Below are 14949 nucleotides of genomic sequence, written 5' to 3'. Positions count from 1 at the left end.
ATCCTGGCCAACATGGTGAAACCCCATCTCTACTAAAAATACAAAACTTAGCCAGGCGTGGTGGCAGGCACCTGTAGTGCAAGCTACTTGGGAGGCTGAGGCAGGAGAATCGCTTGAACACGGAGGCAGAGGTTTCAGTGAGCCAGGATTGCGCCACTGCACTCCAGCCTGGTCAACAGAGCAAGACTCCGTCTCAAAAAAAACAAAAACAAAAACTATCTTCAATTATTTTAAGACCCAGCATTTGAATACCTTTCGGCGGGGGTTGGGGGGTGGTTTGTAAGCTGTAGAAAATGGCTGTGTGAAATAGCCATATAAATAGAGTGAAATAGAATTGGGAAAATTTTCTTTCAAAGTGAATGTCAGGTATATCTTTATCTCGTTCTTCAAATTAAAATTAAACTTAAAATGTTTAAATTGGTATTGAAATGAATGTGTAATACAAGTCACATGTAATAGAGCACACTTGTATGGAGAATCATCCCCGTGTGAATATCTAAGAAGGTAAGCAGCTTGACTACTGAATACAAGTGAATTTTAGGTGAACTTGCATTTCCCGTGTGTGACATGTTTGTTTGGTTTTTCAGATCTTACCAATATATTTGAGTCCTTCCTGCCTCAGTTGTTGGCCTATCCTAACCCCATAGATCCTCTCAATGGTGACGCTGCAGCCATGTACCTCCACCGACCAGAAGAATACAAGCAGAAAATTAAAGGTAAGAGGGTGGGTAGTTTAACCTGGAGACAAAAGAACTTAAATCTGTTGGGCTTCAGTCATTAAAAGTCCTTAAATTACTTAGTTCCTAATACTTTTTCTTAGGCCTAAAAAGAGACAGCTGTGGGCTGAAGTAGTGCTCACCAACCTCGGGTGGCAGTAGCACCAGTTTGCTCATCCTTTACGATTTAGAATCCTATTTTCCCATTCTTAAAACAGTTTACATGCTGATGGGATATGAGTTTCATTTAAATGAAGATAAGTTTGCTACTGGCCGTGGTGGCTCACGCCTGTAATCCTAGCAATTTGGTAGCCCGAGGCGGGCGGATCACAAGGTCAGGAGATCGAGACCAGCCTGGCCAACATGGTGAAACCCCATCTCTACTAAAAATACAAAAATTAGCCGGGTGTGGTGGCAAGCGCCTGTAGTCCCAGCTACTCGGGAGGCTGAGGCAGGAGAATCGCCTGAACCGGGAGGCAGAGGTTGCAGTGAGCCTAGACTGTGCCGTTGTACTCCAGCCTGGGTGACAGAGCAAGATTCTGTCTTTAAAAAAGAAAAAAAATCTAAAGCTCCACCTGAGTTCATTGGATTTTCCATTTTACCTCTGTGTATGTTTCAGAACTTTCATAGTGAAAAGTCTAGATACATGAAGCTCCACCAAGAAGCAAAAGGAATTCAAAGTTTGTGAAATATACCTGCTGTTTTTAACCAATGGCGGGCATTAGTATCTAGCCAGTTTTTCACATGATGGGCCTATCTGCATAGCAGTCCAGAATGTTGGCTTCCTCAAAATGTGTGACCTCTCTGAGGTACATTTGCAACAGGTGGCAGTAGAAGTAATTTACCAGAGCTTGAATGTGCAGGTCTTCACTCTGAAATGTGCAGGTATGAGGCAAACAGGGACTATTCGTGAAACAATAGCTTTTCTTCTATTTGTTTTCTAATTCTTCTTCCAAGGTCTCTATAGGGTATTGTTTGGAGCTGTTGTTGAGATAAAGCAGAAATAAATTTACTATAATTAATTAGATCTCAAGTGCTTTGCAAATTAATATCTAATTTATGTAGCAAAATATATAGCTAAGCAAACATGTATTTGAAGAAAAAGGCAATCAGTTTCAGCCAGATAAAGTGCTGTTATGAGACTATATTAAAATTTTGACATAGGAATCACTTAGCAATGTCTGCAAACCACAGATATCTTGGAGCAGAGTATATTTCTCTAGTTCACATATGCATTCTGTCTCAACAATTTAGCAGTACCCTGTTTAGTACATGTCTGCTATAGTCCCATTTACAAAAAGAACTGAGCCTACATTTATCTTAGAATGGCTCACTCCAGCGTATGGACCCCTAGCCTTCGGAAATGTTCATGTTGGCTATCATTTTGTCTTCCTTAGTAATTTCAGAAAATCATGGCCATCAGACCTGAGCTAACCCCTACTTCCTACTGTGCCTTGGTATCTTCTCCCTTCCCCCCTGCATCTTTTCTTTGTTCCTAACTATGGGAAATAAATAAGAGACACCCTTCCTCATTTCTCAAACTCACTCCCACCACCAACCTGTGATCTTGTTCCCCCAACCCCCCACCCCCTCCCAATGCAGTCTTCCTCCTCCACCCCGTCAGAGGTCTCCCTGTTTCAGAAGCAGTGATCTGCTCCTGTGGGCTCCATTAGGAGTCATGCTGTTTATTCCCTTTCATTTTCAAACTTCTTGCGTCCTCACCTTAAACTCCTCTAGTTTTTTTCTCCTCCTCTGCTTAATCTGTGCCCTCATTTCTTCTTAATCCTTTGGACTCTTCTCAAGTCCCATTTTGCTGGACCTTTCTGCAAGTGTTACATTTTACCCTCATCTTTCTGGAAACTTCTCATTCCGTTTCCTAAATGTGGTCATTCACTTAGGACTTGGTCCCTGGGCTCCCTCTCTTCCTTTCTCATCCCTGAGGAGCTGTTTCACCTCTCACAGCTTCAGTCAGTCCCCTCCAGGGAGATGATTTCTGAATATGTGTCTAGGCCTGGCCTCTCTCCCAAGCTGCTGCTGGACATTTCCATTTGTGTGGCAATCACCACCAACCCAACACACCTAACACAGTCAGCGTTCATATTTAGTTGGCGCTGTCTTATAGTACATGTTTGAAAACATGTTTAAATATTGGATAGCCGGTAGCACTGGGCACCATTGGAGCTGTCTAAAGCTGTCACTTCCCTGCTCAAAACCCTTTGCTGGTGACATCTTTGCCTGCCATTCAGGGCTCTCTGATACTGAGTGAAATCTACATCTTTGCCTTTACTCCTTTTTTTTTTTTGAGACGGAGTCTTGCCCTGTCGCCTAGGCTGGAGTACAGTGGCGTGATCTCGGCCCACTGCAGCCTCTGCCTCCTGGGTTCAAGTGATTCTCCTTCCTCAGCCTCCCGAGTAGCTGGGATTACAGGCGTGTGCCACCACATCCAGCTAGTTTTTTGTATTTTTGTAGAGATGGGGTTTCACCATGTTGGCCAGACTGGTCTCGAACTCCTAACCTGAGGTAATATACCCGCCTTGGCCTCCCAAGGTGCTGAGTTTACAGGCATGAGCCGCTGCACCTGGCCATAGTTCTCTCTTAAGGTTGTGTTTAAACATCCCAGCCACTTACTTTCAACAAAGCAAAGCCTTTCCCTGGAGTGGCCTCTCCTATGCCATAGCTGGCAGGACTTGGGGGTCAGTGTGGCTGGGACTGCCTCGGCCGTTTTTCTTCCGTAACTGCTTCCCTCTGGTGACACTCAGCAGCTCCTTCCTTTTATCTTCCTCTGTTTCCTCCTCATTGGTGACCTTGCTCTTCCTTTATCTCTCTCAAAGGCCTTGTCCTAGTAAGTACTTAATATACATTTGTTTCCTTGAATACATTAAAGAGGGCTGATAGTATCAAATTCTAGTGTCAAAAAAAAAGTCAATATTTATCTTCTACAAAGGAAGACGCAAAATAGCCAACCCATTAGAGGTTAAAAATAAAATTGTTAAAGTTTGAATAAACATTTCTCTCACTCTAAAATGTAAATTAAGGTAAATTCCTACCTAATCATGGGCTACTTTAATCTCATCAAAAATATTAGCATAAAATTTTGTTATAATGAATTTGAAGGGCTCTAAGTCTCAAGTCTGCAAACCTTTTCTGTAAAGGACCACATTGGCCAGATGTGGCCTTTATCACACATTCTGTTTATTATTTTTTAAGACAGTTTTTAAAATACAAAAACATTCTTAGCTAGGCCCTGTGCTGGTTATTCAAATCTGGTAGGCCCATTTGGCCATTTAGCTTATCTTCCCATTGCAGTGAGTCCCTGCAACTCTGTAGGAGGAAAAACAAAGCCACAAGGGTATGTTTTTGTGTGGCTTGCATTTTGAATATGTTTCTGTCTTGTCTTTTCCTATTGTGTGGAGGCTATTCACTTGAAAACAGTATGCACTTAGAGTTTTTAGGAACAAGTTTGTTTATTCAGCAGTTCTTAAAAGCAGTTTCAGCAGTCTTATTCAGCCTAGGGTTCCACCAAGGCTGTAGCAGCGGAAATCTACCTTCAGGTAAATTATACATGGAAAAACCACTCAGAGCCGAGTGGTGTCTCCATATAGCAGCTTAGTCCTGAGCAGATTGAGTGATGGTTTTTGCCAGCTGCTTCAAAAACCTGACAGGCAGGATCTGTTTAGACTAAAATCAATTCCTAAAATAATAGACCTGGGCTGACTGTAATTATGTAACTGCAGATCTAAAAATGATGAGGGATTTCCTTATAAATTACTATGGAATCATGACTGGTCCTATACTATCTGGGAGAATAAAGTAAAAAGAAAGTGTGGGGCTCCCATTTCCCCGGTCCCTGAAGAGTTCTTGGGGTGCTGCAGCGCACGTATTCCCCTGCAAGCTGAGCCTGCTGTGTTGCTCTTCCCAATACCCCTTCCCCCAGGGGGCAAAATGCGGAAACCCTGTCCTAAAGAAGTCTCCCTATGGGATTCTCCTTAGCTGTAGTGATCATGATTACTGTCATCTTTGTCCCCCCGGTGTTCAAGGTAAGTTTGAACCTCCCCAGCCTTGCCAGCTTTTTGGGGTCGCCAAAGCACATGCCTGCCCACTCACTGCCCTTGTTGTCTTTCTCCTACCCCGTGCAGAGTACATCCAGAAATACGCCACGGAGGAGGCGCTGAAAGAACAGGAAGAGGGTACCGGGGACAGCTCATCGGAGAGCTCTATGTCTGACTTTTCCGAAGATGAGGCCCAGGATATGGAGTTGTAGTAGAAAAAGCACCTGCTTTTCAGAAAGACTATTATTTCCTAACCATGAGAAGCAGACTATAATATTCATATTTAAACAAAGCAATTTTTTTTATTACTAAACAAGGTTTTTATGAATAATAGCATTGATATATATATATTATATATCACCCTTTAGATCTTGATTTCTTGGTCATTTCTCAACCTGAGGTGCATAGCATATTCCCACATTCCATTTGGTAGCAATATGCGGTCTGAATGCATGCATTCATGAGTCCATGTGGCCAAGTCAGCCTGTGTGCTACTGAACTGTCAAAGGAAATAGCCGCTCTGATAGGTAGACGTGAGTAAAAAGAACAGGAAAAAATTGCTTCTTTTATTGATGGTTCCAAAGAAACAAACCAAACCAACCAGCTCTTGGATGTGAAGATAAAATAGTGCTTTTTTGAAATGGAAAGGAAAAACTTGGGGAGGAAGAGGCCTGCTGTGGGGGGCATTGGAGCCAGCCACGTAAGAATCAGAGCTGCTCCTTCCTGTGAATCCTAGGTGGCCCTGTCTTCTGTGGAGTTACAGTATAAAACAGGGAGCTAATTAGAGTATTAAAACTTAAAACCATTTTTTGACTCTGATTTTAAGTACATTTTTATATGTCAGTTCCTGCCCTTCACACTACCAGGCCCTGTAGCCACAGTGTTCTGTTGGAGAAACTTGGAGAAGTGTTTTCTGAACCGGTTCTTTTTCTTGGGGTAGAGCGTGTAATCCAGACCTGTTTTTGAAAGGACAGCACAGGAGGAGAAAAGTGACTGGGACGATGCTTCCTGTCATCCAAAACACATGCAGAGTCACATCCTCATCCTAGTGTTTGGCAGTTTGAGACCGCTACCCTGAACTTAAGAGCTTTAAATATGAGGGTTGTGTTTCTTGGGGGGGGTTATTTTTTTGGTGTGTGTGTGTGTGTATTGTGCTTAGAAAGGTTGCAGATTTCATCTTCACCTACCAAGAGGCGGCCACCTCCTTGGACAAGCCGCTCATGGACCATTAGACTTGAGAAGAAGACCCATGTGGTGACTGCAAAGCCCTGGGTACTTGCCTTCATGTTTTGGTTTGGTTTTCCCTTTTTCTGCTGCTCTTGGCAGCATCCTGGTCATCATCTGCTTGTGGGAGTGGGAAATGGGTATTTTAGACCCAACACAGGTTCTAAATTTGAAACAAATAATAATTGGAACAAATAAAGTTTCTTGTACCCAGAGTGATTCTACATGGGAAAAACCAGCTTTTTTCAGAGAGTGACCTAATAGGAAGAAGGGATTCAGAAATATGATGTAGTAGAACATGCCCTGCAGGAAGAAAATGTTTTCTCTCCTGTGTATGTTAAGGGGAAATCAGTTTAAAATGCCTGCTAATCAAATGTCGACTCAGCTAACCATATGTCCAGGTTGCTGCAGAGTTTCTTTCAAATCTGAGTGTTGCCTGCTGAACTCGGAGGGGAGTTTGGAGAAATTTTAGCAGCTCTGTATTCTTTTTTTGCCGCAGCCAATAAGATAATAGCAGAATTAGCCAATCCTAAAACCTTCTAAAGACGATTTTTGAGCATCCCACTGGGATTATTTAATTTTTCCTTTTGACGTGTGTTTTTAGTTTAGAATGCTGTATTCCACAAGGTTTAAGTCAGTGAGGTTGGAAGATACCCTATCTTTTTTATTCAAAAAGCACAATCAATCTTTTGTTTGAAAATCTATATAAAGTACAACTTGCTTTTAGCATGACTATTTTCCTAAATAAAAAGACAAAGAATTTACTTACTTTATGTTAATTACGGGCATGAAGCAAAAGGTTTTCTTTAAAAAAAAAAAAAAAGTGCAGTGATGTAGGGCTGTGGTTAGTTAACCGTACTGAGTTATCCATCTAGCATCTGTGGCTTGCTGGAAGGGTAGTATTAACTATTTAACATGTAATGGTGTACTTCACTCTTACCTAGCACGCTGTCTTCTCATTGCTTTGGGGGAGGGAGGGTCTCTCTGCTGGCACTGTCTAACTTGCTTACCTGCTGACTTTGCAGTTTGCTTGTGCTATGACATTTATTGTAGGTGCTATTTAGGGTAGGCTTAAAGTGCTGGGTGGTGATTTGAGTTCAAACAATAAAAAATTGTATTTTTTCAATATTGTATAAACAATAGTGTTCTAATTACCTTAAAAAAAATAATGACCAGTTAAGAATTGCTTTTGATCTTGTCAAAAAACTGAATAGACCCCAGTTTCGGGAAGGTGTGTGAGCAGTGCCATGACTCTGCCCCTTACCTAATCCCACATCTCTCTAATGATAAGACATTGGCTCACCTCTGACCAGAGCCCCAGCACCAGAGAGCGGAAGATGCAGAATTGTCAAATGACCTGCTGGGGGAGGTTGTAGGAGTTAAGCAGATTTGAGTGTGGCTGCAGAGAGAGAGAGTGTGTGTGTGTGTGTGTGTATGTGTGCACACGTGTGAGCGAGAGTGTGTGTGTGTGTGTGTCCATCTAAGTCTGTATGATGAAGGTGGGATAAGGCTCCTCTGTTAGCGCTGGAAGCTCCTGTAATTGCCGCATGGATCCCGCTGTGCCCTCTTGTTCTGTGCAAGTCTGTCCTGTCTGGGCACTAACCTTGGTCCCATGCATGTTTACGTTCTGGGTGGGGCTTTGCCTCTCCACTGGGAAACTGACTTTTGCTGGGTTGAACAGAGTCCCTTATGCGTTTTGTCCTCTCCCTACGCCTGGGAGAGGTGGGAGTAGGAGCCAAACACACAGGTACAGAAAGATCTGGAAGAAGGCCTGGCAGTGAATCCAAGGACTCTGGGCCCCTAACAATAGATGGTAGCGTAAGTCTGGAGCCAGGGGTGTTTCACCACCAAATGCCTTTCCAGGCTGCCCTTCCAACACTCAGGAAAGCATCCAGATCCCTGGGCAGAGGCTCTACATTCTTGGCTCTAGAGGTGGTGGCAGCAGCAGCAGGTCAGAGCCACTTCTGGCAGTTTCCCTCCCCTTTTTAGTGCCCATAGTTTTTGAATCCTCCCTTGTGTTTTACCAGCACAAGCCATTCTTTGCCCCTGTTCACATAACTGAGCTCAAGCTCTTGCCAAACGCCAACAAGCAAGATGGTTGCAGCCTGGCAACATTGAATTCACCACCCTTGGGCTCCCTCTGGAAGCCCCAGCACCGGGGGCTTGTGGGCACAGGGTCAGTGATAGCCATCTTAGACACTGGCATTTGGCTTTGTCTTCAATCTCATCACCCTCCTTGAGGTTACTGTGCAGTTTCAACCAACATTTTATACTAGTGAGGTCATTATCAGGAGTTGCCGTATCATCTCTCCAGTACCTAACATTTCTCATCCACTTCAAAAGCTGTTCTGACTGCCAGCTGGCTGATCTAAGCTCCTGAGGAATGTCTCCTCTCAAAGGAATTTTTCCCTCCAAAGGCCCCCTGAAGCCCTAGTTGGCATTGGCCTGGCACGTGCTTTATGTTAGGCCTCCCGTTGGGATGGCTGAGAATCATGAAAGACAGATCCTCCGCTGGCCTCTATGGGTCAAGTTTCTAGACACCAAGTCTCTGGGAACTAGTGTTTGATTTTAAATGGCATGTGGCCCTTCCTTGTTTCAGTGACTTAGAAAAGTAAAAGCTATTTTAAAAAGTTAGCAAGATTTTTTTATCGACTTCCCAACTGGGCTTCCAGCCTTGTTGAATAAAATCAAATATCTCTGATTGGGTGCAACGAACTACTTTTCTTTGGACTTCTGAATCCATATTTGTGCTTTCTCTGGCCCGTGAACACCTCGGCGATTCTGTTAGGGATGGGATGAGTGGGAGGAAGCCCTTTGAGAAGGGGGAGCCGGCCCTGTCATGCACAGGTTTTCCACTCATCTGAAGAAGAGCCAGGGCTCTGAATTTAGCCTAACACTCATCTTGGCTGTGGGCTTGGGAAGAAATGGCCATTATTTACAGATTGTATTTGGTACATATTGTGTGATACTTGAAAAGATAAAAGGGACTGCCAGCCCCTAACTGAAATCTGAAGCTTTTTATCGCTTATTTTTCCTCGCCCTGTCTCCTCCCTTCCACCTTTCTCCTTGCATTGTGATGATCTAGTAGGCACGTCTGTCAACAGGACACATGCCTCCTCTGACTATAACCTCTTAATAGTTGTGTATAATGAAAACTGTAAACTTTTTTAAATAAACGTGTATATACCTTGGCAAATGGCTGGACCTTGATCAATAAGATAATATTCCTCATGATTAATCTCAGCTGGTTTTCTAAAATACCCTCTCTGTTATCCTCTCCTTAGAGCAGCAGACGCTGGCTTCTTTTGGCTGAGCAGCTCTTAGAATGCAGATGACTAAATTAGTTTGGGAAGGGAGTGTCACCCTTAGGCAGTAAATAACCAAGAGGCTCTGCCCAGAGGCCTGTCCTTGAACCTGGAACTCAGATGCACGACTGCTGGCTATGAACGGGGCTGTGAGGCTCCTCCACTAGAGCCATGTAAAGCCCGAAGGTCCCTATCTACCCCCATGCCTAAACCTTCTAATCCCTGTCAACTCACACCGAGTGAGGATACTCCGTGGCCTGGAGTTCATGGACAGTGCAGCTTCTGCTGGGGCCGATCTGCCTAAACAGGTGGTCCTCTGCCAAGTGCTAAGCCTCCTGGGAGATGAGGAACGGTGGATTTTGCATGGTAAAATGCTAATCACTGGATTAGACCAGCATTTCGATTCCTTTCTAAAGCATTTGCCCTTGGTTACCACCAGATGGCGATGTCACTTAGTCTAATGGAGACGGTTTTGTTAGCAGGACCTTAAGACAAAGGAAATAGTGTTGCTTTGTTCTCGTCTTCTCATTCCAGCTCTTTTCCACTGTTTTCTCCTTGTTCCTCTAAACTCCTTTTTCTCCTTCCCTACATCGTGATGCATTCGCGTCAGTTGACCCGGCTTCACACCTACCTGCCAGATTGAATGAGGTGGGGCTACTGAGGAATGGTGTGCCAGTGCCTGCTCCCTCCTCACTGGCAGGGAACCCCCAGCTACCGTGGATGCCTCCAGAGCCCAGAAGCAAAACATTCAATACATTCTTTGTGGGTGGCGCTCATGGACCCTTTAGCCTCAGGACTGATCCACAGAGCCATGAGTTCGAGTCCCAGCCCTTCCTTTAGCTGTGCAACTTCAGGCTCCTCACTGGGCTTTCATGGACCTTGGGTACTGAGCTGTAAACCGACATCCCTAGACTAGTAGGTTCTGACTCTGCCACCTTATGACTCAACTCCACCCAGGTTGCGAAACAGTGCCCCGTCATAGGATAGAGTAACTGAGAGAGGATGCTGTATATTAACCACGAAACACCAAGGTTTCAACACAGGTTTAGAGTTTTTAGACTCAAAGAGCGTTGGGGGTGTAGAGCACTTTCCAGCCTGAAGGGGACTTAAGAGGTACATGGGTCACGTGAGCAGTCATTCCATTCATCTCAATAAGGCAGCTGCTTTTAAACTCCTCCCAGGAGAAGTCTCAGTGCAGTCGCCGGTACTTGGATCCCCCGACCTCCCCCCTCCACCAACCCCAATAATTTCACCCAGCACCACTCACCCTCTGAGCCTCAGTCTAGCTGTTTACTAAGTGGCAGGTGGCTTGTCACTACCTGCCTGAGCATTGTTCCTTTCTTGGGAAGGGGACCGGGGTTTCTGAGGCACATTGTCCTGGAAAAGAAAGCTAGTGGGCTCTGAGCCCCACAGCTTTCTTGCTGACTCTGAAGGCTGCTCTGTCCCCCTGGGAATGAGTGGCTGTGACACTGGATCTGGGGGTGTCCCGCTTCCCACCCAGAACCAAGACAAAGGATTTTTCTGACTCCCACAATCCTTGGAGCTGCAGAGGCCTTGCAGCCCCCTGGCAGGCTGAGCAGCCGTATTTGTAAGTAGCATCTCAGGGACTCATCCCCCCTGAGTCCCGGACAGTGCAACTTGGGCCCAAGCCTGCTCTCTCGGGCCTCAGGGTGTACTATGTGTGCACCCCCCAACGTCTTGGAACTGAATAGTTATCCTGACCAGGGATTTAATGTTAGAAGATAAAAGATAGGAGCATTTCCCTCTGGCTGTGTGTATGTGTGTGTGTGTTGTGTGCGTGCGTGCGCGTGTGTACCTACGTAGTGAAGGGTGTTTATTTTTGAAAAAAGGGCACTTCTGTGGACCTGGGCTCCTCAGAGCTCTTTGGGGCTCAAGACTTGGCTCTCAGGACCTGGTGTCAAGGGGTCAGAGGTGGCAACAACGGACTTGGACTCCCTAAGAGAAAACTCCACCCTTCTGGCTGCCCGTACTTGACAATGAACCTAGAAGGGGGTGCTGGATGCCAGGTGCGGCTGGCATTCAGGCCTCCCTCAGCTTCCTCTCCTGGGGTCCTGGCCAACAAGGCCAGCCAGCACACAGCAAGAGGCTCCTTGGAGAAGCTTCAGCCTCCTCATGGGCAGCCTCGCCTCCACTTTCCTCAGTTCTGTAAGCAGCACATCAGGGCCTGCTGCACGCCACTCATGTGTGTTCACTTGCGTAGGACAAGGCTTTTAAAAGATGCATTTCTTTTTTTCTTTTTCTTTTTTTTTTTTTTGAAACAGGATCCCACTCTGTTGCCCAGGCTGCAGTGCAGTGGCATAATCATGGCTCACTGCAGTCTCAATTGATACTCCCACCTCAGCCTCTTGAGTAGCTGGGACTACAGTCACAAGCCACCACGTCCGGCTAATGTTTGTATTTTTTATACAGATGGGTTTTGCCATGTTGCCCACGGCTGATCTTGAACTTCTAGGCTCAAGCGATCTGCCCACATTGGCCTCCTAAAGTACTGGGATTAAATTTTAAAACGAGTGTAAATTGTTCTTCAAAACAACTGTTTTGTAGGACTACGTGTCACTTTAAATGTTGAAAATGTAGCATCCAAATTGAAATGTGCTTTGTGAAATACCCCCTGGATTTCAGAGTTAGCACAAAAATAAGAATGCTCTCATGAGCCACTGCACCCGGCTAAACGATGCATTTCTGCCAATTTGAAAATTATGTGCTGGTAACAAATCAGGATTCCAGAAACATGCCCTCCTCCAGAGAGGACCACCATGGGCAGGGCTGAAGAGGGCTTCCCCTCGCGAGCCTCACTCACTGCAGAGAGCCCTTTGGTAAGTAGACCAGGACATTAACTGCTTGTGCTGTGCCAAGTGGCTTAGTCACACAGTGGCATAACCATGCTAGAACCTGGGTCTTCAGGGCCATCCATACGTGTTCTTTCCAAGAATCATGCTGTGCCAAGCTCAGTGCCTGCCCCCAATGCCCGCTGGGGCTGTGGGTACCTATGTCTGTGTGAACCTCATGCCGCCGGGGCCCTATGAGATGCTCCCTGGCTGACCTCCTGCCCAGGGCTCACTCTATGGGCGTGGTCTCTGAGGATCAGGACCTTTCCCCATACACATCCCCATTTCCATTGACAATGGTGTCCCCAACCTCCGGTGCCTGCAGTAGGGTCAGAAAATAAAACTAGATTTAACTCAAACCCACTTCCTAGTGCAGAAATATAGAAATAGAATGTGATCTACATTATGATTAAAAACATTCTAATAGCCGCTTTTTTAAAAACGTTAAATGTTTCATTTAACTCAATATATCAAAAATATTTCAGTGTGAGGCCAGGCGCCGTGGCTCACTCCTGAATCCCAGCACTTTGGGAGGCCGAGGCGGGTGGATCACCTGAGGTCAGGAGATCGAGACCATCCTGGCCAACATGGTGAAACCCTGACCCTGCTAAAAATACAAAAATTAGCTGGGCATGGTGGCAGGCACCTGTAATTTCAGCTACTTGGGGGGCTGAGGCAGGAGAACCAGTTGAACCTGGGAGGCAGAAGTTGCAGTGAGCCGAGATGACACCACTGCACTCCAGCCTGGGCAATAGAGTGAGACTCTGTCTCAAAAAACAAACAAAAATTTCAGCATGTAATTCACAGTAAAGGAATGAGATAGTTTGGATTCTTTATTTTTGTGCTAACTGAAATCCAGGGGGTATTTCACAAAGCACATCTCAATTTGGACGCTACACTTTCAATATTTAAAGTGCCACATAGTCCTATAAAACAAAGTTGCTTTGCAGAACAATTTACACTCGTTTTAAAATTAAAAATTAAAATTATATACCACGAAAAATTTGATAATCAATAGCCACAGCTGGCTACCTATTCAGAAGCACGGGCCCTAGCAGCCTCTCCGTGCTGCAGGGATCTTTAGAGAAGCAGGCCTGGCGCGGTGGCTCACGCCTATAATCCCAGCACTTTGGGAGGCCGAGGCAGTTGGATCACTTGAGGTCAGGAGTTCGAGACCAGCCTGGCCAACATGGTGAAACTTCGTCTCTGCTAAAAATACAAAACTTAGGCGGGCATGGTTGCACACATCTGTAATCCCAGCTAGGGTGAGTCAGGAGAATCGCCTGAACCTGGGGAGGTAGAGGTTGCAGTGAGCCGAGATCGCGCCACAGCACTCCAGGCTGGGCGACAAAGCGAGACTCCGTCTCAAAAACAAAAAACAAAAACCACGAAGCAGGCAAGTGACAAGAGCAAAGGAGCAACTTTGCTTAGGAATCTAGGGCAGAACCCAGAACCTCCCAATCCGCAGAGAATGTTCCAGGGACTGGAAGGGTGGACGGCGCACCCAGTCCGGTCCCTGGGGGCGGACTGGGTGGCCAGGTCGGAGCTGGCAGTCAGGGGAGCCTGGGCAGCGCCTCGGTCCCCTTGGGGCCTTGACTTCCAGGACGTGAGAACGCCGCCAGCCCTGCCTCGTGGGCCGGAGCCTAGCAGGCCCGGGTAAGGGAATCTTACTCTGTGGGTTACACCTGTCCTCCGCAGAACTGGAGCTGCCCGGGCTTGAGGCGTGGACAGTGCAGCCCAGCAGGTGAGCAGGCAGGGGCGAGAAGGGCGGAGCGGGTGGGATTGGGCGGGGCGGGCTGCGGAGTCCGCGCGGCAGTCCCCGCTACGGCCACCAGGGGGCGCACGTGCTTCGTGCTTCGGCACCAGCTCGCGGGAGGGAGTCTGGGTGGGGCGGGGTTGGCTGGGGCAGGGCGGTCCAAGCGGCCCGCGGGCGTGGACCCGGGAGGCCTCTGGCATCTGCCCCACCTGAGAGGTGGGAACTGGGCAGGGAGGGACGTAGATTCCTCATCGACGTGACCCTTGTAGGGAAAGAGCCCCCAAAACAGGGAGTTCGGTAGAGGCGCCAGAGCTGACATGGGCACTGCCGCAGTGCCAGCCACTGCCACCAAACCCTCCCAGCAGGGCGGGGCGGCCAAGGCAGGGGTGACGACGAGGGGGCGGCTCAGCCCACCTCCCCCGCTGATCTGTCGGGAAAGGAGGAAGAAGGGTCATGAAAACCTCACACACCGCTAGGAGGGGGCATCCTGGAGTAGGGGGCTGGATCAGGACCCGGCTGGACGGGAAGGAGCTGGGTAAAGGGAGGGCACCCGGGTAGGGCGTGGCTCGGGCTGTGCGGGAAGCGGGGAGCGGGGAGTGGACTCAGGGGGAGGAGTCAGCGTTCTGGCTGGCCTGGGAGCACGTGGCCGGGGGGCACTGTGGGAAGGGGGTGGGATGGTGGAGTGCTGGCTTGGGGCCAGGTCAGGCATCAGAGGCCCAAAGTAAAGGACACAGAGAGAGGGAAAGGGAGAGAAAGGGAGAGACCCGAAGCGGGAGGGCCGAGCGGCAGGGCGGGAGGCGAGGATAGTGGGTGGGGCTCGGGCTGCAGGGCTGGAGCCTGGGGGACCTGGAGCACAGGGGCAGGAGGAAGGGACAGGAAGGATACCTGGGCCTGCAGGGCGTTCCCTGCGGAGATTGATTGAGTGAAGACTGCGACGTCCACCTTCAGGGCTCTCTCTAGCTCCCTCTTCCTGTCTGCTATCACTTGCTCTGGGGGAAGCCAGCGGGTTGTTTTGAGCTGCCCTCTCCTTTGGAGAGCCCCACCTGGCTG

General features: G+C 47.4%; 1 protein-coding gene across 2 annotated transcripts in view; it reads left to right on the top strand.

Annotated features, from left to right (window-relative positions):
* The window catches only part of UBE2H (ubiquitin conjugating enzyme E2 H), a 120549-nt gene extending 111364 nt beyond the window's left edge, over positions 1–9185 (top strand). For both annotated transcript variants that reach the window (XM_009243220.3, XM_002818440.5), the window contains 2 exons: positions 588–716; positions 4853–9185. In XM_009243220.3, coding sequence (XP_009241495.1) covers positions 588–716; positions 4853–4977 — 254 coding nt within the window. In that variant the 3' untranslated portion in view covers positions 4978–9185. The remainder of the gene's footprint in view (positions 1–587; positions 717–4852) is intronic.
* Positions 9186–14949: the final 5764 nt, after the last annotated feature.

The sequence above is a fragment of the Pongo abelii genome, chromosome 6 (assembly GCF_028885655.2).
Source record: "Pongo abelii isolate AG06213 chromosome 6, NHGRI_mPonAbe1-v2.0_pri, whole genome shotgun sequence".
Lineage (NCBI taxonomy): Eukaryota > Metazoa > Chordata > Mammalia > Primates > Hominidae > Pongo > Pongo abelii.
This window is presented reverse-complemented; position numbering and strand designations above follow the sequence as displayed.